The sequence below is a fragment of the Stegodyphus dumicola genome, chromosome 1, assembly GCF_044657685.1.
Source record: "Stegodyphus dumicola isolate Sdum_Otavi_A_Nest chromosome 1, ASM4465768v1".
In the NCBI taxonomy this organism is placed as follows: domain Eukaryota; kingdom Metazoa; phylum Arthropoda; class Arachnida; order Araneae; family Eresidae; genus Stegodyphus; species Stegodyphus dumicola.
The window spans coordinates 134,194,207-134,220,435 of record NC_140768.1 but is presented as its reverse complement, the minus strand read 5'-3'; the positions used below and the strand labels follow the sequence as shown (position 1 = coordinate 134,220,435).

The window sequence follows — 26,229 nt, the reverse complement described above, 5'->3', positions numbered from 1 at the left end:
GAATAGTGCCATCACTGTTTGATTGTTTCTGCTACATATGCAGAAAGGAAATGGAAGCCCCTGATGAATGTTATCAAAGACCAAAATTGTGATAAATCCGAATCCATACTTATTTAAACCATGGGTTCCATCAACACAAATACAATCCTTTCCAAATTTTTCTAGTAATCCTAAGCATCTTTCATAACTGTCAGAACAAAATCTTCAAAGTTAAGCTCAGGGTGCATGTCACTTAGATGTCCTTGTGGTTTGTAAAACAGCATACAAGAATTTTCTGTATGCTGCATTTCACGAACCCACGCTTACTGCATCATCTGCTTGTCTCACAAATTACAGACTGATTTGAAATTCAATATTATGTAAATTATGGTGAGTGATTAGATGCATACATGTCTGATCTCCTTCAATAGAATAACGAGATTCACTTAAAATCCTTTTGAAATGAATACTTGCAGCAATCTTGGAAGCTAAATACATTCTATCTTCCTTTGAAAGAAACATACATCCAACATGTGTTTTTAAGTATTGGACACAGCACTTTCCATCAGTTTTGATCACAGTAATACTTGATAAAACGCATTTATATATATTTTTTTACTCTGGTAGTTTTGATGTATAAACACCAGAACGATGACATACAAGAAAAGTGGTGGGTATTCGAATTTCCTTTTTGGGCACCACATTTGCATATAAAACTGCATTTTGTCTTGGTTTTGATGCTTTTTTCCATACAGTAAATTCTTGAAAAGAAGGGAACTGCAAATCTTTAGTTACACATATATCATGGACGTTTTCAATATGTTTCAGCAATTCTGCCTTTGTAGATGTAAAACCACGTTACAGGCACTTCTTATAACTGTTACCATCTTCTGCAAGTTTAATTACTTAACTTTTACCATGTTCTGTACGTTCATGTACATAAAGTAGGTTTTAAAAAAACTTTATCACAATCATCACATGTAAATTTGTGAACATTTCTAAATGTAGGAGCTAATTCCTCTTTTTTCAAAGGATGGCACTTAAGTCAGTAATCCGGACTCGTTGGGAGTTCGGCGATTCCAAATCAGGGGTTTTTCCGGATTATAGATCCTCAATTTAAATCTGGTATACATGCAGAAATTATACAATTAAAAATATGAAACCATAATTTATGAAATAAAGAACAATTATGATCTAAAGGGTATCAAACTTTACAAAAAAAAAAAAAAAAAAAAAAAAAGCTTAATATTTATTTGTTTACTTTATTAAACATTTCTTTCAATGTAAGTTGTTTAAGTTGCTTTGTTTTTTGTGCTAATACTTTCTCTTTAATTCTATAAACAGACATAATTTCTTGTTCAGTTACAAAGTTCCACTGTTCAAGTCCTGTAATTGCTGTGTCGAAAATACCGACTAACTTGTCAATCAAAATTTTTTTGTTTTCAATAACTTCTCTGTCACTTTCTATCGGAAGCATGCATGGGTAAACGCTTTATGTGCATGCATAGTGGACGCGCACGTTTCCCGCATATGCGTAAATGTTTTACGCCCATGCGTAAGTTTGTGGCTTTGAGCTCCGGATTATAGATCATTCCGAATAATGGATGTCCGGATTAAGGACTTTGTACTGTAATATGCGTCCGTAGATTTTATTGGAATGAATAGGTCTTCGAACATTCCAAGCATACAAAATTACCTTTCATATTAATTACGTTAAATATAAGAAATCAGTAAACTGATAATTCAGGGTAACTTCTGCGAAGTGACAAAATTTAGCGGAATAACATATCTTTAGTTGCCAATCTCATGATACATCACCAATTCTGTATAGCGGACGCTAGCCAATAATGCCAACAAAGCTTGTCATTGTTCATGTGTGAAGCATAAACCATGCCAGGGCTAAACACTACTTAAAAATATAACAATGATTAAACTGCATATATTAACTGCTTGCCTGATTATCCCGAGTTATTTCTGGTTCGTATATTGCAGTTAATTATTATCCTGAGAAATCTCAGGCAAAGTAGAATTTGTCAGTAATGATTTGTTTTACCATGGTTTTACTCGGCTTGGAGGAAATGAAAGGAATATTCAGCTTTGATTGCAGTTTGCCAAGTTTTGCTGGTTTCTTCTTTTTCTTTTCTTCCCCCCCCCCCCATTTTTTCTGCGAGACTGGTCACGTGTTTTCCCTATTGTATAGTATGCATCGGTTTGAGGATTAGTAATGTATAAAGAAGGGTAGCTGTGTTGAAAAAAAGTAAAATAATAGCAATGATGCAAATTAGTGAAAGCGATGATTTATCAGATAGTGATTATAACCTCAAGGCATTTCCTAGATGTTATTCCTGCTACTGAAAAAAAGCAAATCCAATGAGATGGTGCACTCTATGCTCCCATTAAAGAGATTCCAGAGGTAAGCCAGTAAGAAAAGAGACCAGATACCAGTTTAGAGAATGTCAGGTATCACTTTGTGTTGTCCCTTGTTTGAAAAACTATCATACAAAGATTAATATTTAACTTTTTTTTAATTTGCCTGAGATAACTCGGGATAGTAAACTAATATTAAAACTAAATGCTTTTACACCTGTAAAAAATTAAAAAATTAAATTATATATATATATATATATATATATATTGTTTCATTTCCTAGTATTTAATAATAAAAATTTATTATTCTAAAAAATTTATTCCTAGTATTTAATAATTTAATAATAAAAAAAAATGTGATAATTTTTTTAAAAAAAATTTGTAAGGGAAGCGGTTAACAACCTGTGTATATGTGTGGCATTTGCTTTATGCTTTCAGGGCACGAACACTGCTCTTCACAATGGTGTTTGCTGTTTTCTAATAGGAGAGTTTATTTTTATCTGGATATAGATAAAGGACTCACTCTGAAACCACAGAGTTATTTTATTACTAAACAATACATGCATTAGCCCCATGAAAATGTCTTTCATTTCCAAAGATTTTTCTCTGAGCTCAACACACTTGCTTCCTGTGTTAGTATTGTGATTTTATAAATTATTTTGTATGGTTTAAATATAATTTAAATATATTTTTCTACAGTTAAAAATACAAACATGTAAAAGATTTATTTAAATTAAAAATATTTTATAATTTTTTTATTGTCGAGATTTAAAATGCCTCACAGAGGGCTAGAAATAGCCGATGCACTGGCTTTACTTGAAGAATTACCTTCAGGTGCCAGACAAAAAGAGACTAATGAACACAGAACATATGCCAGTAAAATGCTAACTTTGAAATAATTAAATCTCAAATCATCATGAATACCCAAAGAAGAATAATCTCTGAGTTTTTAAAAGTAAATTTAATATAAAAGTTTAATTCTCAGATAATTCTTCAATAGCATGAACAAACAGCATGCATGTCACAACAGTTAATGTCAGCATTAATCAGTAAAAGGAATTTATAAACTTTTTAAATAATAATGTTAATGAAAAAGTTGCCGATTTTCCAAATGAATATTGGCAAAAACTGTATTGAAGTTATCGTTTTTAGCAATCTGTGAACTCCATTCTAGTTAACCTTTTGACAGGTGACAGCTGCCTAAGGCAAAATACAGGTGATAAATTTTTGTGTTCTTTTTATATAAAATTACTTTATTATCAATATTATAAAATAAAGTGGGGAATTTATCTAAAATTCAAAACAATATCATAAAAAAATTCAATAAAATATCAGACTGCTGAGTTTTTACATTCCATATTGCTTATGTATAACCTACGAGTAACTTGTAAATAAACGGCGCGACATAGGACATTTATTTTCTTTATTAACGTTCTTAAATCTATTTGTGCAAAATCTTATGTAAAATGTTTTGCTCAGATGAAAAAAGCCTGCGATTAATCTTAGATGGTACATTAAAAGTAAGAAACATGGCTTCAAAATGAATTCTATCATACCTCGGGGGGACGAAACATGTCAATGCCACCTGCCATTTTATGCTTCAACTGGCTGATAATTTGCTTGTTATTCTGTACCTAAAATAATTAATGTAATAAATCAGCAAGGCTCATATCTACATTAAAAATCCATAACTGATAATATAGCTAGAGACAGCTCTGTGCACACTAACCTGCCTTTTAAAAGATATTATTTCACAATCCATACTTCGTAAAATAGCATCTCCTTCTCCACTTGGACCAGCTACTATAGCAGTTAAATCCTCATAACTAAGATGCATGCCTCGTGGAGGCTTTCTCTTACTTCGTGCTATACTGTGACGAGCTGATGTTCTCATATTACCTGAACTGCTACGGAGAGTTCCTGTTCGTCTATAAAATAATTAATTTTTTACGATAAAATGAAATTAATCAAATCATTGTTAATAAACTGTTTGCAGTGGAAGCACAAGTTTTACATCACCAAAATGTTCACATTAAAAAAATTAAAATTTTCTAAATTAATATTTAACTGCCAGTGGTTAGCCCCTGCCAAAAAAACCCCTAAAACTCAGTTATTATGCCAGTTGATGTCTTTCCTTCATAATCTTTTGGCAGGATATGGCATTAACTTTTCTAAAAAACAAAACCACTGTAACATGAATCTTTGATTCATCTGAAGGAACTGATTTTTTTTTAAATAAAATTCTGAATAAGACATAAAAGTTAAGATTAGGACTAAAGTTTTAAAAATGCAATTCTCACCAATTTATGCTAGCTAAAAAGTGCATTTAAATACTAGTTTGTAAATAGACATATGCTCTTCACATAAGTTACTTCCTTGACACTAGCTCACACTTACACACAATGTTAATGAATATGTTCTGAAACTTTAGAATGATATTTTTAAAGAAGCTACCAGCATTAAAAGATTTTACATGTTGCACATATTTCTGAGAAACATGTTTTTCACAAAATATTCATAAATTCATAAATTGTCGAAAAGTGTATACATAACTAATTAAACACTATCCTCATATTGTCATCACTTTCACAATTTATTTTTTAAGTGGCATTACATGTCTACTTTTAAGGCTTAAACCACTGCACAAAAACAGACTACTTAATTCAATAATAAGTCTCTTACACATACAAATGTAATAAGCTTTTCAACTAAAATCAACACTAAAATAAAACTGAATTTTACTCAATTTCAATACTGTGTCTGATTAACAGCCAGTTAGACAGAATATTTATATGAATGAAACTTACTTAAAATACTGACAACAGTTATTACACAGGTTTCCTTTTGGCGAACTATACACCTGTCCTGAGACAGAGCAATTTGCACAACTACCTCGGGTTGATTCTGGTCTCTGTTAAGGAATAAATAAATTAAAAAAGATATAATATAGACACATAAAGAAAAAATTACACTGAAATCAACATAATATTTAAGAATCTGATAAAAATATTTCCTTACATTATCTTTATCTGGATCCATATCGCTTTCATTATCTGATGGTGCTTCAGAACCACTGAAAAAAAAAATTAGAAAGACAAATCTTAAAAGCATAAAATATCAAAATTAATTTCAGGTTAATTACATTATTTTTTAAAATGAGAGAAACTAATTATTTTAAACCAAATATGTAGCAATATATGAAATTCATAGAAAATTAAAATAATCTAAATTAAGTTTATTATATAATGTGCAAATCTTTGTTAAGGAGTGAAGAAACATCTGAAGCAAAACACCAGCTGTGTAAAAAAAACCTTTGTGCATGCCAGCCACAAGCAGTGTTGTTTGGGTTTCTGTAAGATACAGACACAGTATTAAATAAAAGTGTGATACAGTTCTAAATGAGTGAGCTTAGTTTACATCAACCATTTCTTTTGAGTAAGGTAACATGAACTATCAATGAATGTTTGCTTATTGAAAATACTTTTTGTGATCAGTTTTTATAAAAAACAATTTCACAACTTCAAAAGGATTGGGGAGGGGGATTTTCAGAACAAGAAAATTTCAAAATACAAGCTGTTTAAGGATTACTTATTTCTTTTTTTAAAATATTGATCCCAGATGTACACTGCGCAAAAAAAGAAAAGGGGGGAGCAGTTCTATTTCTCCCATTCTACTGGGCCGATTGACAAAATTCAAATAGCGTTTTTCATTCTTGAAAGCGTGACTTAGGATATATACTCGATTTATATATAACATCATTCTAACATAGGTATTTTGACACAAAATCGGACCTTTTTCTGAAATAATATACCATTTTTGTTTTTACGTATTTCGTTTCTACGACTCAAATTATGCCTAAATATTAGATTTTGTAAAATCTGGTGTGAAATTTACGGAGAAATTCAAAAATTTACATTGACACTCTTTTTCAGTTTGCGCAAAGAACAGTTCACTTGGCGAACTTCTTAATATATTGTGATGACTTCGTGGTTCAACAAGGCACCATTTAACAATACGAAACAAACATTTATTAGGAAAATGTGTGATTCAAAGCATAATAGTGAACTCAGAGCAGTATGTCACTCCTAGAGCATAGTACAATCTACAACCTTCCTCTTCCGAGGCTAACATGCAACTCCCTTCAAATACATCAACCCTTCTTGGAGAAGAGCTACATGCGCCAAGCACGCTCTGTTGATTGCCATACAGTCGCCAGATATCACAACCCCGTCATAAGATTGTTATTGATGTTATTTACAAATCAATCAGCAATCTGGAAACTAAAATCTAGCAACTGTTTGCGATCAACGAGAAAAAGAAAAAAAAAAAAAAAAAACTACATATACATTTATACATTCTACCCTAATATTCAAACCTCAATTATTATAGACATTTGCAACATAATACCTACAATTGCACATCAATTTAACATAAACATAGATAACACATTTTTAACTTCACTCGTTCCAAACATTATTATTATTATAACAATTTATCAATTCTTAACCCAAAGAAACCAAGTTGATAATTTTTCTTTTATAAACATGTTAAAATATGCCTTAGTATTATTCCAATGATGACAGTAAAATTATTAAGCTTCTTATATATATCTTAACATTCTTTTTAATTAATGATGCTGCAGCATATTTATATCCTTGGGAGACAAATATCTAAATTTACCACTTACCTCGAATATTTGTTATCCAATAATTTTTCTATCTATTTCAAATTACATAAACATCTTATTTGCACACAATTGTAAAATTATTAAGAAAAGCAAAGAAAAACTACCTAATCATTAACTATACAAAATGTTTGTGACGCTGAACAGTAAATTAATGTTTGGAGTTAACAGGTGGGGAGTCTGGATAATGCATCTGCGTTCGACAGTTTTTTTCCAGGGCAATGTTCTATTTCGAGATTATATTTCTGCAAAGCTATAGCCCATCATTGTAATTTGGACAATTGCGGAGCATTTCTCACAATACAGGCTAGAGGATTATGATCAGTCACAATTTTCATCAATGAACCGAATATCCAAGGTTCAAACTTCTTCAATGCCTATACTATAGCATAAGCTTCACGCTCTATAGTCGGCCAGCTCTGTTGAGGTTTCGATAAATTCTTGCTCGCGTAGCACACAGGAAATTGTTTCTCTCCCCTTAGCTGTGATAAACATGCACCTATTCCGATTTGGGATGCATCAGAATGAATGACAAACAGATCCTGCAGTGTTGGGGTGATCAACTCCGTTGACATTGCTAATCATTCCTTCAGTTGTTGAAATGTTGACTCATGAATTTCTTTCCATTCGAGTATTTCCGGTTGTTTATTTTTCATGAGTTCCGTGAGTGGGTAGGCAATCTCTGCATATCCTGGGATATAATCGCGATAATCATTACATAATCCTAACAGACTTTTAAGATCTCTTTTCGTTTTAGGTGTTTCCAGCATCTTGATTACCTCAATTTTCTCGGGATCTGGTTAATGTCTTCCTGATCCAATAATGTGTCCTAAATATTTAATTTGAGGTTTTGCAAACGAACATTTCTTCGAACTGATAGTAAATCCAAGTGACTCTAGTTTGGTGAAAACTTTATCCAGATGTTGGAGATGATTGTCGAAATCCGTGGAAAATATAGCTATGTCGTCAATATAGGCTCTTGAAAATTGCTGAAATTCTTTCAGCACATTATTCATTACTCTCTGAAAAGTTGCTGCTACGTTTCTTAGTCCAAAGGGTAGCACTTAACTGATATTGACCTCGATGAGTTTTGAAGGATGTACTTTGTTACTCTTTACTTTGTTCCTCCATGGGAATTGCCCAATATCCTTTCAGTAAATTCAAAGTTGTTATGACGTTGGCTCTTCCTATACTGTACATTAAATCAATGGCGTTCTGCATAGGTCATCTGGCTTCGTCACTGCATTCAAAGCTCGATAATCTAAACACAATCTGATACTTCCATCTTTCCTGCTTACACAAACTACTGGATGGGCTATTTCTGCATTACTTTCTTCTATTAGTCCCGATTTCAATAATTCTTCTACTTCTTCATCGACCTTGGTTTTCAATGCTTCAGGAATCCTATAAATGCAAGGCTTCTTCCTCTCCATATTGGGTATTAATCTAATTTTATGAGCTTCAACTTTAGCTATATCAGCTTTCCGGTGAATAGTGCTCGGTGTTTATTGATAAGAGCTATCAATTTTCTTCTTTGCTGCGGATTCAATTTTCTAAATTCAGATTTGCATCTATTTTAAAATCTTCCAGGGGGATCGAGAGATCTTTTCCTGGCAAAGTTATAATTTCTCCAAATTCTTCATTTTCAAATATCACTTCAACTGCATTAACGCTAGCTTGGAATTTGCGAATTTTATTTGCATGAACATGTTTGATCTTTCCATCAGGTAGTTTTACTTTATATGGATGAGGACGATTTCTCCTGGTCCAGTCCATCGTGCATAGAGTTTGTTATTTGAATCTGGTATGAGTAAATAAACTTGTTCTCTGATTTTGAGATTTTTTGGTAATGATCTCCGATTAAAGTAGTCAGCATATTTTTGTTGTTTATCACTTGCAATTAAATTGGCTTGTTCTAACCTTATTTTTAAATGCTGTAAGTAATCCACTGCCGATTCACTTAGATTAGGTGGTATAGGTATTTCTCCTGACCATGAAGACTTCAGTACTGCTAAAGGACCTCTTGGTTGTCTTCCGTACATCAGCTGAAATGGTGAGACACCCGTGGTACAGTTTGGTACTTCTCTGTATGCAATGAGCAGATATGGGATGTGCTTATCCCAATTCAAAGGATCAGTCCTGATGACATGATGTAACATTTGCTTGAAGGACTTGTTCCATCTTTCTACTAATCCATTTGAAGCACTGTAAGCAGGTGTATAGAACCTAGGGTGAGAACCTAGTCTTTTCTGGAATTCTTTAGTTAATTTTGAAAGTTACTTCTGTTGTCACTAGCTATCGTATTAGGGATTCCTGTTCTCATGAAAATCTCCAAAAGTGCGTCACAAGTGGCTTTTGCTGTCAAGCTCCTCAGTGGAATGGCTTCTGGCCATCGGGAATGTTGATCTACCAGACATAACACATATTTGTGTTTCCTAGCAGAGGGAGGTTCGATAGGTCCAATAACGTCGATGTTAACTGTTTCGAAAGGTAATCCTGGCCTTCTGACCGGTGTGATGGTAATCTTGTCAAACAGCTTTTCTGGACTCTTCAACTGACAATCTTTGCATGTTAACAAAAGGTTTTGACATCTTGTGCTAAACCAGGCCAAAAAAATGAATATCGTATTTGTTCCTTTGTTTTCCTTATTCCAAGATGCGCACCGAAAATGGAACTATGTGCTAATTCCAACACTTGTGCTCTTCTACTAAGCGAAAGCACTAACTGAAAAACAGTCTCTCCTAATATTTTTTCTTGGTGATGTAACAGATGATCTATAAATAAATAATTTCCTTTTTTTTCTATAGCTAGCTAGCTTCCATGCTTCTCTCAGCGAGGGACAGTTAGCTTGCTCTTCGCGTAGGCATTCAGCAGACGACAAGTTCTATGTTTACGTAAGCACTCGCCTTCTCCCCTTCCTCCTCTTCGTTTTTCTCCTCCATAAGCCATGGAGGTAGGAAGTAAGATGGAGTTGCCCTAAACAAGTTTCTCCCGTACCCTGCTCTGAAGCACCAGCGATCCTTACGTGGTGACCAAAACTTTGGGTCATTTACCATTGAGTTCAATAGGATTTGACGCGTTCGGATGTAAATATTTTGTAATTACGTCGTAAATATACATATAAATGTATATATTTTCTTTTCTACAACACTTCAGAGTCCTAAGTATATGAAAACAACATATTTTTAAACAACATTTCATTCTGAACGGAATTAAATGCTATACTTTTCACAGGACAGTTTTCTCAGAATGGTTTAATTTGAATGAAATATTTTCACAAGTTTTCGTTAATTACATTAGGAAAAAAAATTAAGGTAATTCGATTTGATTCAGTTAAGGATTACAAAAATTAAGATCACAGTTTATTATATTATTAATATTAAAATTATGCATTATTTCTTTTCTATTTATAGAGCTTCTTCTTAAAATACTTTCTTAAATATGACATGATTTTTTGGCTTCTGAGGCATCTTTTAAATCGAAAAATTTAAGTCAATTTATAATTAATGTTCCATTCAGTTCATTTTAAATTAGAGAATTATTAGGAATTAGCGAAATACTTTAAATAGTACTTGACTTTCTCTGAACATTTCTGAAAGGGAATAAAATTAAAAATAATAATAATAATTAAAAAAAAAACTTAAGTATTATTTAAAACTTGTAACTGAGTTATAAAATGTAAGGGGAATAATTCTTTTAATTATACTTATCAGATTTTTTTTTTTACCCTTCATTTCAACGATAAATATTCCAAAACTCTTTATTACGTTCTTAAGTGCACATCTCATAGCATTTGCTTTACAATACCTTTTAACAGATTGCTTTCCAATACGAACAATTCTTGCTTAAATAGTTTTATAACATATTTGTCAACAGGATTTCAATTTATGTTTACAATTCAATATTAAGGTTATTATATATTTAGATAACATTTATAATCATTATAAATTAGATACATTTAATAATTAGATTTCTTCACAGTACTTTCACAGTTGCTTATAAGTGAATAAATTCTTCATTTCAAATGCATTTATAAATAATTTAATGAATATTTATGTATTTTGTCAAAGGCACAATAATATATGGATGTGAAAAAAATTTGTTTTATTTAAAACATTTTGGCGTTTGGAAAATAAAATAAAAGTAGCGAATACTCTATCAAGGGTATCGAAAGACGTATACAATTTTAAATGTACCGTAAGGTATTTTTCATTCTTTAAGCATAACATTTTTCTTAAAATCTATATTTTTGTAGTTCAACACATTAGAATTTTATAAAACAAATTCATAATCAAAATCGCGCTGTTGTTAGTTATCGAAAAATAACCAAGATGTGATTTTTGCGTAAATGTCACTAAACTATACAAATTGCTATTATCCATCACATTATGAATGTTTCTTTCATGCGAAAGTGTCCCTTTTTCGATTTGTATGGAACTGTCATGTGTTGAAATACTATCAGAACAGTGTCAAGCCAGCTTCTGAATGTAAACAAAGAACACCCTATCTGGTGACCCAAGCTTCAAAGTAGTGCTTCACTTCTAGTGCCGACTGGCCCCTCCTTCCTTTCCTACCTCCATGCCATAAGCATTAGCGGGGGGGGGGGGATCGCCGCGGTCGTTTGACTGAGCATTGGCAAATAAACTTCGAGTATTTTCGCTTCCGTAATTATTTCTTTCTGCATTTGATTCTTCTGCCGCAGGATTAATCAACAGTTCGTATATTTCTGGAGTTATTAGGCAAGGCACAATTAGCTTATCAGTCACTGCAATTAATGTATCCACAAAATTAAATATATTGCTTCCATGATCTTTATGGTAAATAGGTACACGGCAAACTTTTGCTTCAACTGGTTGTCCGAAAGCAGGTGTTAGCAATATTTTACCTCCTTCTCTCTCCTCTAAATCTGGAATGAGCAATGAATGTAGGATCGTTATCTGCGTTCCAGAATCTACGACAGCTTCGATTTTCTCAGAGTTAATAAAAACATCTACTTTTTGCAGTGGTTGAATGATGCATTGTGCGAATTTGGATTGTAGATGAAATGAATCTACTTTAGCTACGATGGCTTCTTCTTTTGATGTTCTGTTTGAATTTTTTTTTGAGTTTTGGAATCATCCTTTTCCTTCTTATTTACTGCAGTTTCATTCTTTCTTCTTTTGTCTGGGCAATCTCTTGCGATGCGTTGACAGTTTTGACAAATATAACATTCCTTTCTTCTCGCATGAGATCTTTCTTGTTTTGAATATTCTTTTCTCATGTGTGGTGGAGTATATTTATCTTGTGTACATGTTGTATCCAGGAACCTTGGTGATCGTTTAATTCCATTTCAGACTTCGTTGAAAGATTTTCCTTTGGCCGTGAAATAAATATCACATTCTGTAGCTAATTCTTGAGGCTTCAGCCATTTATTTCCTTGGCGTGCAGCTGTTTCTTCATCTAAAGCTTGGAATAATTTATCCGAAATAATTAACTCCTTGAGTGTTTCAAAATCCTTTACTTCTCTTGACTTGCAGTAATAGTCCCATGTAGCTGTTAGTCGTGAAGCGAACTGGATATGTGTTTTGCGGAATAACATTTAGTTCTTCTGAAGTTTTCTAAACAGGTTTGAGGAGTAAGTTGGTATTCCTTCAGAACAAGAGTTTTCACTTTTTCGTAATTTTGCTGATTTTTCTCCTTTATATAAACAAGAACATTTGAAGCTTTTCCTCCAATTAATTTCAATAATATTTCCGATTTGTGTTCTTCGGGAACCTTCTTGTGCTTAAATGCTCTTTCGATAGAATTGAAAAATATATTCCATGCTTCTGTTCTCTTCAGTACTGGTATAGTCAGTGTTTCTACTGCTTTGAACAGCTTGTCGAGGAAAAATTCTGTTTCCCATTTTGTGTTTTGGATTGAAGGTGTCGGACTTCTACTTCCTTCATTTTGAGTTGCTCGAATCTTTGCTAATTCCAATTCGTGTTCTCTTTCTGTTTTTAATCTTTCTTCTTCCATTTATATTCTTTCAATTTCTTCTTTTCTTTTTCTGTTCTCCACTGTAGTAATCAGAATTTCTTTCACGAAATCAGCATCTTCGATGTATTCCTTGCTATTCTGGAGTTTGTGTTTCAGTTCTACCAGCTTCAAATCTAGGCATGCTTCTTTGCCAATTTCCAAAAGAACTATTACTAAATCCTCTTTCTTTGCGTTTTTGAACATTTTCTTCTATTATCCTTTAGAATCAAGCTTTTTGAACTCGCGATTAAATAATTCTCATGTTTCTACTCACTTTTGCAAATGCACACTTCTTTCGTGAGTTAGGCTTAACTTTACGCCATTCCGTTTTCAACGCTCTAAGCTTCTAACCTCTCTGGTTCTCGTAAGAGAGCTTGTTGTGATGACTTTGTGGTTCAACAAGGCACCATTTAACAAGACGAAACAAACATTTATTAGGAAAATATGTGATTCAAAGCATAATAGTGAACTCAAAGCAGTACGTCGCTCCTACAGCATAGTACAATCTACAACCTTCCTCTTCCGAGGCTAACATGCAACTCCCTTCAAATACATTAACCCTTCTTGGAGAAGAGCTACATGCACCAAGCATGCTCTGTTGATCGCCAAACAGTTGCCAGATATCACATATATGATAATCTATTTTCCTTTCCCTTTTTACATTGTGCATGAGAGGAAAAAAAGTTACATCTTTTTTTTTTTTTTTTTTTTTTTTTTTTTTTTTTTTTTTTTTTTAATATAATGTTCTTTATATTATATTTTTATGTTATTAATTTTTTTTTTCTTTTTTGAATTTCATTTTAATTGTTTAAGTTGCATGGTTTCTTTCAAATACCTGTTTTAAAAATTTCTTTTTACTCATTCAAACTGCGCAGTTTAAATAAAAGGTGCATTGTTCATTATTTTATCAAATAGATTTCTTTACTATATTAGTTACTATTTTAGGTAATTTTTAAATTTTTAGACTTTTATTTTAATTGTTTGTGTTGCATTGTCTCTTCAGATAATTGTTTTAAAATTTTCTAGTCATTCCTTCGAACTGCACATTTTAAATCTATTAATATAAATTTTCCAGAATTTGATTTTATTCATTTGAATTGCGTTTCTTTCAGAAGTTTCTTCAGAAGATGCGCTTGAAAACTGCATACATTAAAAGACAAAATACAGCACAGTTAACACACCTTTCAATGTTGCGTTCAGAACAGATATATAAATAAGAGATGTTTATCCGACATTTTAATTGAAGATGACTTGCATACATTGCTTTAAACAATTTTATCAATATGCCCATTGCTTCATACAATTTTATCAAGCTACATTTAATTTCTTAAAATGTTATTCATATTTCAGTCAAATATTTTATTTTTGAAATCGCAAGAATCAAATATCATAAAATTAAAAATTTTTTTAATTAAAAATAAAAATACTAAATTTTATGCAAAAATTAATTTTTTCTTCTTAAGGCTTGTTCGTTTTCTTGAGGCATTCTGCAAGTATATTAAAAAGGATCCAACTTTTCGAAACACCTTGATATTTCTGACATTAATTTTAAATAATTTATCGCCTTCCATTTCAAAAGGGCCTACAAATGGCCAAGCGGTAAAGTCGCTGAACACAGGTAGTTCACTCTGCCGCTCAAATCTCGTCGAACGGGCTGGTTGCTGGCGAGTTTTCGTGATTTTTCTCATGTGTAACGTATATACGAGCTGGTTTCTTTTAGAAAGTTCTTCACGCAGGCATCTCTCCTTTTAGGCAGATAGCCCTGCTTTGCCTTAACTTAACAATCCAATTCAATCCATTTCATTAGTATTTGGTCAGAGCTTTTATCAGTCTTTAGAGACTAGGCATTTTGAAGACATGAGATGAAAGAAAAGACTGGTTTCATGAAGAGGTAAAACGTGTTTAGATGATACCCATATATGTCACTGGATAAATTCCTGAATCGACAAATAATTCGACTAAGAAATCATAGGATGCTCCATTTACGATACGATATGATGTTCTATGACGTAATTTAAATTTATACAACCATATAGTCGAAAACCAGTCATTTTTCACTTTAATCAGCAATGATATCGTTTTTGGTCTTTTCCATTAGCACAAACTCAATTGTTGCTATTTGCTGGTGTACATGTCCAAGTGTTTTCTCTTTGAACACCAACTTCTTTGAAGTAGATTCCCATTTAAATTTTTGCTTCCCCCCCCCCCCCAATTTCCTTCTACATTTGTTTTCAGTGCTGACACAAGAAAATTAAGATTTTTCAATTGTTACACTTTCATAAATTTTTCTTCTTGTCAAATTTTTTAAAATATCAGTTGCTTCAAATGCCTTTCAGCTGAAGACAGTTTTTCATTTTCTAGACCTTTTAACTATAAATAAAGTTTAAAGCAAAGTCCAAAGAATAAATATTTGAATTAAAAGATTTTTGTTAAATGAGAAAGAAATAAACCACTGCAGCAGCACTTATCCTATACCACCGGGTGACCCGATTCCTATATCGGGTGCAAACAATCTAAAGCATATTATTTAGATTTTTAAGCCTAATGATTTCCATATTAAAGATTATTTTATATTATCTACAACATGAGAGGAAATTACTACTTAAAACATTCTTTCTAAGAGAATTAATGTAAACATTTATATTTTATATATATTTTAGAAAGCTGGAACATGACCCAAACTGTCAACGTTCTGTTTGCTTAAAAACATCGTCAAAATAAACATCAAACAAACTTTCTCAGTTTTAGCCCATTCACTTTAAATGCAGCTGAAGTAAAGTAGCAGACAATAATATGGTAAAGATAAAAACTTACTCTTAAAAATGTTTAAAAAAAAGAAGGAAAAAGAAATTAAAAAAAAAAGTTAAAAATTTGAATATCATCATCAATAATTTAAAAAAATATCTTTTCATATAGTATTAATAACTATTTATTATGCATCAGTCAGGGAAAAAATTTCATATAACTAATTTTCCATAAAAATTTATTTGAAATTTAAGGCTAAAAATAGCTGTGGCAATTCACTGTAGCAAAATCGATAAACCACATTTTGCGTTATTATTGCTTAAAAAAAAAAAAAAAAAAAAAGATGTCAAATTTCAAAACGCAAAAATATGTAAATTTATGTATATCTTAGAAAATTTTGAATAACAAACTAATTTTTTGCAGGTATCTTTAGAAATGCACCTACTTTAAGATGATGGTAAAAATTTTATAGGTTATAATTCAAATTTTTTTTGGAAAAATTTTTTAAAAGTTATTTAAAAATAAATAATAAAATATGGGTGAATTTTATTTGGAATGAACCTAAATTTCGAAATGTGAAAGGAAGAATAAACATAGTTTAATAAAATAGCAGATATTAATAAATATATACCAAATTCAATTAACATTGAGGAACTAAAATTTTGAAAGCTAATTTTTTTTAAAACTACTGTGCGATTTTTTGCAAAACTTGGCAGTCTGGCATAATTTAAGACGTAGAATCGAAATATGGAAAAAATTCCGTTTGTTATTTCAGAAAAAGTCCGATTTTGTGTAAAAATACCTATGTTAGAATAAAGCTATATATAAATTTAATATATATCCTAAGTCATGCTTTCGAGACATGAAAAACGCAATTTAAATTTCGTCAATCGGCCCAGTAGAACAGGATATATAGAACTCTCCCCCCCCCACAGTGTACATTTTTAATTTCCATTTCAGTTTCTTAAAATAACGTGCAGAATTTTAAGATAGCTGTTTCACTGTTATGAATTTCGGTAACTATATGACACTACATTGTTCATAGAGCAAAATTTCCAATTAGTAAAATATTTATTATACTTTAATGAGGTTCAAGTAAAATAATCTCTAATTTTATGCATGAAAGTGGCATCTACCTAACAGTGAATCTGATGACTCGGATAATTTTCCCATGTCTATTATCCCACACACAATAAATAAATAAATAAATAAAAAACAGCAATAGTTAGAGAAAAACTTATCTTTCCTACACTCGATGGTTTCAGCTTCAATAAAATAAGTAAGCTGTACACTTGAAAGTATTAGTACACTCATGGTTAATGAAATCTCAAGCAAATAGATGAAGTAGCATGCTACTTTCATGTGAAGTATTCTGCATATACTATTAAATAGCGTTAAGCACAACAAACTCACAATGACAATCATCAATATACATCAGATAGCTCCAAAGTATAGTAAAGATCACAACAAGGGACTGTGGGATCTAATTCACATTCTCCTAGACCATCAGTATTTCACATATCGCTACTAGAGCAGTTTGGCTGTTATAAGAACTATGGGCCTAGTATGTATGCATTACACAGCAGTTCAGTGCACTATACAAATACATGTAGCAGGTTGTATTCTTACAAACCTTTCCTAGATATTCCACAGAAGTTAAACTGCAACCATAACATCAAATGTTGATGGCTCTATTCTGCAGCATTGTCAATCCAAAACAATATGAAATGCTACAATATACGATATTAAACAATGAAAGCTATTTCATTTCAGGAATGACCTGTTACTACATCCACATGCATAGATTTTCTGGCCAGTAGTAGAATTTCAACCTTCTTATCAAGCAGCACATTTCTCTCACGGCAGTTTTATCTTCTGAGACGCCAAAACTTAATAACAGCCAAACTGTTCTAGTAGTGATGCATGAAATACTGAGGATGTGAATTAGATCCAACAGTAGTCCCTTGTTGCAATATTCCAGCTAGATAATAACTGGTTACACATGTTTACAGAGGAATGCATACATCATGAACAAACACTTTCATGGTTTCAACACTACCAACACTAGACACAAATATTAAGTTGAGCATTTATAGAACTGACGAAATAAAAGGTAAGCTACTACACAAACAAGTAAAAGACTTGGAACACATCACACAAGTGTAGGCCTGTTGCAAGACAATATCAAGTGCCCGTTCAAACTTCTAGCTGGGCTGAACTGCAACATGTACTGTAACACACAAGCCATTGTGACACACTACTGAAGATGACTGGATTATTGAGTTACAGATCTCTCTATCTGCAACTGTTCTGTTTCTCTGTTTTGTGGATCATTCATGCATATCATTGAAACAAATTCAGATCTATTTGATACATCTTTTTGAGCTATTTCACTAACTATTAAGTATATCTTAAATATATTTATAGCTATTTTACATGCAAAGAAATGCATCTCTCCCCTTTGTTTTTAATCATAGACCATAATGATTATTTTATAAAATGAATTTTTAGCTCTATGGTAGTCATATAAAAAATTATAGAATACTCTCACCTGCAATATTTAAAAAACTTAAAATTCTCTATCTTACTCTAAGAAACTTCATAATTGGAAATAAGAATATCAAAAACTGAAAATAACGCAAAGTAGGCTTAATTCTTTTTTCCCCTGATAAAACTGATAAATATTACGATGCTTTCTCTATAGGAATGCATTACTTAGTATAATCTCCGTTATCGGTACTGCATTAGAGTTAGCATAACTCGAAACTTCAAATAACTGTTACAAAAATTCATGCTTCTAACCAGTTGTCAACTGTCCAGGTACCTCTTCTGCAAACTACTATTTTTTTTTCTTGTTAATGTGAGCGCCTGGATAAAATTATTCGCATCTGCCCTCACCAGGTCACACCTTTATGCCATGTGATTGTGCCTTTGGCAACATCGAAAAAAGAAGAGTTCCTACTGAGAAAGTAGAAAGAATTTTTCCATTAAGTGAATATACTCACATTACAGAAAAGATCGGTAAAGAAGTTTTTGCAAATGAAGTTACTCAGAGAATGATTTTCAATTTTGTTGACTGATTAAAAGGTTTCTTCCTGAAAACTCCTAATATCATTTCTAACTGTAACAAAAGGTGGTGTGGTGTATTTAATTATGGCAAAGCACACTAGGGCTATCTGCCTAAGAGGAGGGATGCCTTCATGGAGGACTTTCTAAGGGAAACTGGCTCGTATACACGTTACACATGGGGAAAACCACGAAAACGCCCATGCAGCCAGCCCGTTTGCGGGATTCGAAACCTCGGACCGAACTACCAGTGTTCAGTGACTTTACCACTCGGCCGCTGGTGGGCTCTAACTGTAACAAAATGAAAAAGTTCATAATGAAATGATGATTTTTCACTTTTAAAGATGGACTACAGCTAGACAATGCGCCAGATGCAACAGAATCTGAATATAATGGTTGAAATCATAGCTGTATTTTCTTTAAATAAAATATTATAATAGTAGATTCCCCCCCCCCCAGAAGTAGAGAGAATATCCATTTTGTGACAAGAAAGAGGTAGTTTTAACGATCATACTAGTGCCATATCAACTGGAAAATATATTTTTGGGTAAAAATACTCTATTTAAGAATAATTAAGAAAATTCTCCTCCCCCCCCACCCAAAAAAACTTGCCATAACTTTTTTGTTGTCAGTCACAGGAGGGGGGGAAAAAAACCTATTGTTGGATTTGATAAATATTGAAAAAATCAGAAGCAACAAAACTAGAAATTTTACAACAGACATATGCACAAATACTACATTCACTTTAAATATATCACTGATTGTTTTGTATACAAAACTAAAATGTATAGAAAAACCTTATAGTTGTTTGCTTTAAAAAAACTTTATGCCGTATAACAGTTGTCTGCTTTAAAAAGATTTTATGTTGCACAATAGCTGTCTGCTATAAGAAGACTATGCTGCATGCTTCAAAACGCCATCTACAGAGGAATCGCACCCATTAACAAATTCCTTCAACTGAAAATATCCAAAGAATGAAGAGATGGATCAGATCTCTATACATAAATCCTTCATAAAATGTGAGAGACTACTTTGGAAGACCAGTTGCTGGATGATAGCCATCACACACAACACTTCATGAATTATAGCTGGAACGTCTTGAAAAATAATTTCACTCTATGAAATATGATAAAAGGCCTGATTATGAGTATGCCCTATTGTTGCTACTTCTGTTTATCTCTAAGGAAGTCGTCCTACGCTACATGAAATGTATTTCTTCATGCAGATTTCCAATGCAGAAAATACTCTGTATTTTGTTTACATAAATAATATGAAAGTTCATCAAATTTGTTTGATCTAGTTTTTTGCATCACTATTCATTGTGTATCTCTGTATGAGCCTATTTTGTTATATTTTGTTGAATAAGCACTTTCTTCCTTAAAAATTCACCTTTCAGACTATAGTTTCAGACACTGTATGCAAATTCAAATGAAAGATATACTCAAGAATAAACAATACCACATTGGTTATTCAGTTTAAAGAATATACATACCTCCCTTCATCCTTCTGAGCAGAAAGCTTACGAACTTGACGATCCATGAGACTGGTACGTGCTCTGGCCTTTTTCCAGAGGTAGTAATATTTTATTAAACTTGCAAGAGACTTGTCAGGCAACTATATAAAAAAAACATTAAACAAATGTAAAATGAAAAAAAAATTATTATATATTTTAGGAATTTTTCTATTATATTCTTAAGATGGTAACTGGCACAGAAATATAGGGTGCAGCAGAAAGAACTCCCTGATTTAAGAAGCTTATAAGTCCAAATAAATAGGATATGAAGATTTTCTCTTTGTTCTTTGAAAGTACACATAATGACCATTTTACATCAATACTTAAAAAAAAAAAAAAAAAAAAATCACTTAGATGGTGGCCTCCATTGTTTATGCACTGATTGAAGCTTTCTTAATAGTTGCCTATGACTTTGAGAGTGATTTCGGATGTAATGTTAGCAACTTCCTCTTGTATTACCTCCTTCACAGCTGCTAAAGTTGAATACCCAATAGCAAATGGTTTACTTGTTGCAAACAGGGTCTTGTCGACCAAGCGTGATATGATTGCAAAGGGCATGCTGCAATGCTATCGGTGACCCATCATAATATAAGGATAAGCTGCTGTACAGCGAAAGCGTAATGTTCTCCTGACCAATTTATGTTTCACTTTGAAATAGAATGTAATTCACTATTCAGTGATACTCTCCCTGTCACCGTACACTCTCCCAAACCATAGCTGAGATCCTCCTAAGTCAGGGAGTTCTTTCTGCTACATCCTGCATGTTTATTACCTAACGTCCAACATGTCACTTATACAAGTGAAAAAAATCTGATCACTATCCAAAATTCATTTTATTGATATACACTGCCATAAAAATTTTGAAAAAATATCACCTACTTACAGTGACACAAGAATTTATCATTAAACAGCTATCTAAAATCCCTCCCCACTTTATAACTGAAAATACAAATTTAACAAATTGAGATTCTAATACAACTAGATAATATGTTAAAGCACTTAAAATGAATTTTAAAAATCCCTGCATTTTCAAAAAATTTGCAAAACCATGCTTTTAAACCTAATTTTGTACTTTTCTGGCCAAATGGCTAAAATATATATATAAATCCAGGTATATAATTCAGTCAATCATTTAATACTTTCCACAATGAACATGCACTCTAAATGCTGATGTGTAAAAACAGATAAAATACTAGAATAATGGCAAAATAATAAGCCTAGGTTAAATAGAAGAAATAATAAGCCTAGGTTAAATAGAAGCAACACCATAATTTTGCAGCTCACAAAAATTTTATAAAAATATAGCCATTCTCTTCACGCAATTAAATACTGCTGTAATTAAATTTTCTGCAATATAAATTTACTTTAAAAATTATTCCTCTTTAAAATTTATTTTGATTTAGTAAACATGTTTAAGGAAAAAGTAGATTTTTTAAATTTCAGGATATTTTAACCTAATTACAAAATTATTAAACTTTCTTTATTTCATTATAATAATAAATAAAGAGAAATTAACTTAAAACTGAAATGAAAGATAATGCAGGTAAACCTAATAAGTTGCAATTAAACTGAATAAGTTATTGTTAAGCACATGAATTTAAATACATGTTTTATATTCCACTCACATGTGATATTCTGCTAACACTTGCATGAGCATGCCCCAAAGGGGAAAAAAAAAAGCTTTGTTTACTTTCATACTATATTAATGAGCATCTGCATTCTCAGTTATTCCCATACTGAAATATGTCTGCTTAATATGAACTAAAATATCCCGTAATGAAATATCATTTAGGTCAGATATGCCATTTTGAGTATATATTTTATATATATATATATATATATATATTCTCTGATGCCTCAGCATACAAGTTGAATTTGTTCCATGAGTGAGCTTGTCACTTACATTCCAAAAAGTTTTTTCCTACTTAAATACCATTTAATCCATTCCAGGCCTTCAAATAATTACCTCAGTTATTTTGGCCCCCTTAATTAAGAAAAAATGTCTTCTATTGTACAATAAACTAATAAAAATTTTTCACACATAATACAAAATACAAAGTAGAAAAGTGAATATAAAGAAATACATTGATTTTATAAAGCTTAATGATTATACTCTACTTCCGTACCTTTATATTTTTTACTGATTTTTGGTAGCTTTTTCTCTATTATTCCCCCATTTTCATTTAAAAGGTGTTTCAGTAGAAACTTGTCCAAGTAAAGAATGTTTCTAAAATGTATTAACAAAATTCAATGAGAAAGACTGTTGTACAAAATGCTGCAATTTTTTCTGGGTACCATTTTTTTCAATGAATTGAACCTATTACTATACCCTTTATTTCAGCTGGACATATAATTTCCTCCTTGTCATGAATTTCCTTTCAGCCTTTTTTATGCTTCTAGATGTGTAATTCACTTAACTCCTCAACTTACTCTGTGTGATCATTTAGGTCTCCTTTATCCTCCTGCAGACCTATGGCCCTTTTGAGTCAGACATCTCCTCCAGCAATCTCTTTATAGGTTGGAGTTCGAATCCTTCAAAATTCTTTTCAGACACAGCTTCTTCCATGCAGAATTTAAAATTCTCCTTCCTACATCCTGACAGGACATATCAATAATTCTTATTCCTATTGCACTATTAAAATGGTCTTTACAGAACTTGCGAATGGTGAGCTTGGTACTTTTCTTCTAATTAAAACAGCACTGAAACCGATGTTTGGTGAAGAGATTTTAAAATTGAAACCACTTCCTAGTGTTAGGATAGGAGTGGCATTGAATAGAAAAATAGGTTGAGAGAAAAATGACTCTTTGAAAATGTCTTCTTCGAGGTTCAGTGCATGCGCAGGAGAATCGTCGAGTACAGGAAGGGCTTCTAAGAGTGGGCTACTTTTCTCCACACACTTTTTAACACCAGATCCAAAGATCAGGCTAATCCACTCTCCAAAAAAATGCCTGGTGATCTACGCTTTCAGGTTCTCCTTCCACATAACCTGGAGAACTTATCTTCCACATATTTTATAATTTGATAGGCCTTGAATACTCTTTTTGTACGACATATTGTCAGCGACTTTTATTTTTTAGCTGCCACTCATCCACACTGAGTACAAGGGTTAATCTATTCTTTCACGAGATTGTGGCTCCGCACTTTTGTATCCTCTTCCATAAACTAACGACCAAGGAGTTAAATGAACTACACATAATGGAGCATAAAAAAGTTTTGGAAGAAATTAATAATTCCACAACAGCTTTGTTCTGTCACAGTTGAAGACTTGCTGTAGGATGAATCTGTCTGCTGTTTTTTCAGTTGTCTGAACTCGCTACTTATCCCTGCCTAATAACATTAGTAGTGAATAATTACTAATGGTGAATTAATAATGAATTTCAGTTCATCTTTTGAACTTTTCAAACCAGTTACGATTTACCTTCTTATTCAATATTTGAAGAACAAAGGGATGTCATTAGCAAACTGAAGTATATAACTTATGCATTCTTGCAAATAGTTGTCTCAGTCGTGGTGACTCCTTTGAGAAGATTTTCCTTTAGCCATATTAACACTAGCTTTTAGATCAATGCTCCTCTTTCACCAGCTCCCCTTTCACCACTGCTAAACGAACATTTACTCCTTTTCCAAAACTCAAAAATACTTATTTTTAGAAAAAGTACAGAAAATGTTGATATATACCCAAACTTGAATAACAGCAGTTTTTTATAATTCATAAACTGAAACTACATACATAAGAGATAAATAAAGACTGACCAAATTCCCCTCCTCCCTGTTGACAACCTCTAGATCTTTCATTACAGAAGTCTCACTATTTTGGTATCGCTGTAATGCCCTTGGCGGATGCCATAGTTTTTATGGTCTTCTGCTTCAATAGCATACATATGATTGAAGTACCATGCTCTTACTGCTTGGCTGTAGTAGACTGCATGCACTCCTCCCTCATGTTTATCAATGACTTCATGCTTTAATTCTAAGGGCATCGTCTTGCTTCTTCACATTATTTTTTAGGCAATATTGTTATAAATACATCTTACTAACAATTACAAACATATATTTATATTAATATTCATATTAATTATAAATAAATCTTAATGATAATATTATCACACGTTCATGAAGAATGTGAGCATGAAGTATTACACAAATGCATTTCATACAACCTAACCACATGTACTGAAAGGGTAAGCTTGCTCTTCACTTTGTTTACAGCAGCAACTAGTTGCAACATAGAGAACCTCTCACTTGGCTCATGTTCCAATTTTTACTTGTATCTAGATATATACATTTGCTTAAGACCAGCCGATATTCAGAGGTACCACTGTATTTATAATTTTATACAGAAAACTTGAGACACATGCAATAATGGGGTAATAGGATCTTTTATTTCTTGACAAAAGTTAAAAGAAAAGTGCAGCAGTAAAGAGCAAGATGGAAACGAGAAAGACTGCAATGTGACCACGATGAAAGCTTGGTGCAGAATCATTTATTTTGTTTAGTTTTATTTTGATTAGTTAATATTTAGTTCCCAAATTTCAAATCATTATTGGCTGAAATGTTAAACAAATATCTATGTCATGAGCATTATGCAAGAATCAAATGATAAGGATTAATTTTCAAATGATGCAGTTTACAGCAATTTATTATAAGCACTTCCTACTGAATGGAAAAGAAAAATAACCAAATTAAAATAGATAGTAAAGAGAATAATGTAAATTATAGTTAGCATTTTGATTTATATTTTTATATCTTAGACACATATCTATAATAAATTCACCTTCTAATACTCAAAATGGCATATATAAGAATTGCAAAATAAGATCACTGGCTGTGGTGCTATCAGCTAATTTATTCAACACAGCCAGACTTAGCCAACAGAATGCAAGACAGCAAAAAGTGAAGTATCATTCTTAAATAGAATGTATTACCACTATTCTACAATCTAGTGGCAACCTATTTTACCTTTTGCCTAAAGTTAGGCAAAATTCAACTAATATCGATACTAGTTTTATGCAAAACAGCTTTATTTTGAATTTTTCCTTAAAATCAACCTAAATTACAAGCTAACCTCTCCCTAAAATATTATTTCAAATTAATAAGTATGCTATCCCAAGCTCATATGTAACTGGTGCTCTAACAATGAATTTTTATAATACTTACAATGAAAAATGCTGTGCTGGTTACGAATCCCTAATTATGTGCTACAACTAAAGGAAATCTTATTATCATCATCAGATAGGCCAAAATAAACCGAACCCAACGCTAGTGAAGTCTGCCATGTCTGGTTTAGTTTATCTTGGACCACTCTGTATTATTTTAATTCATTACATTCCAGCTTACTATAATCTGCCTGTGACAATGTCTAATAAATCAATTCATGCTCAACATTATGCTGCTCTTTAGATTCATAGTAATGTAGTTTTAAAATCATTTAGGCAATTAAAACCAACTGCTCAGGATATAATAAATGAAATTATAATCTTTCTTTGTATGGAATCTTTCTTTTTCTTTAATTTATTTGTTTATAAATTAAATAGAGATGAAAAGCAAATGCCAAAAACCACTGCAATCTTCTTTAATGACAAAGTATCCTACAAGCAATCTTCATAGATAAATTCCAAATAAAATTTGGCCTATACTTACAGTACACATGGAAAAACTGCTAAGAATGGAATGTGGGCGCATTTACCAATATTTCATAATTTTAGCCCCTTAACATTAGTCAGTTTAGTGAATTCATAGTTTCAAATCGCATATAAAATCAGATTCGCGCTACAGAATCAGTTGAAAAATGACATTTTCAGTCATTTCACTTGCTGCATTAACTTTATAATGTTAATATCAGATAAAAGAGCATTAAAATAAACCATATTTTATATG

At 32.0% G+C, this 26,229-nt stretch overlaps 1 protein-coding gene across 1 annotated transcript in view; it reads right to left on the bottom strand.

The window, feature by feature from the left end:
* The window catches only part of LOC118204205 (REST corepressor 1-like), an 85,080-nt gene that overhangs the window by 15,537 nt on the left and 43,314 nt on the right, over nt 1-26,229 (bottom strand). Inside the window, exons 6-10 of the mRNA XM_085820935.1 lie at nt 20,331-20,452; nt 5,365-5,419; nt 5,154-5,257; nt 4,076-4,274; nt 3,903-3,980 (exon numbers count right to left, since the gene is read on the bottom strand). Coding sequence (XP_085677061.1) covers nt 3,903-3,980; nt 4,076-4,274; nt 5,154-5,257; nt 5,365-5,419; nt 20,331-20,452 — 558 coding nt within the window. The remainder of the gene's footprint in view (nt 1-3,902; nt 3,981-4,075; nt 4,275-5,153; nt 5,258-5,364; nt 5,420-20,330; nt 20,453-26,229) is intronic.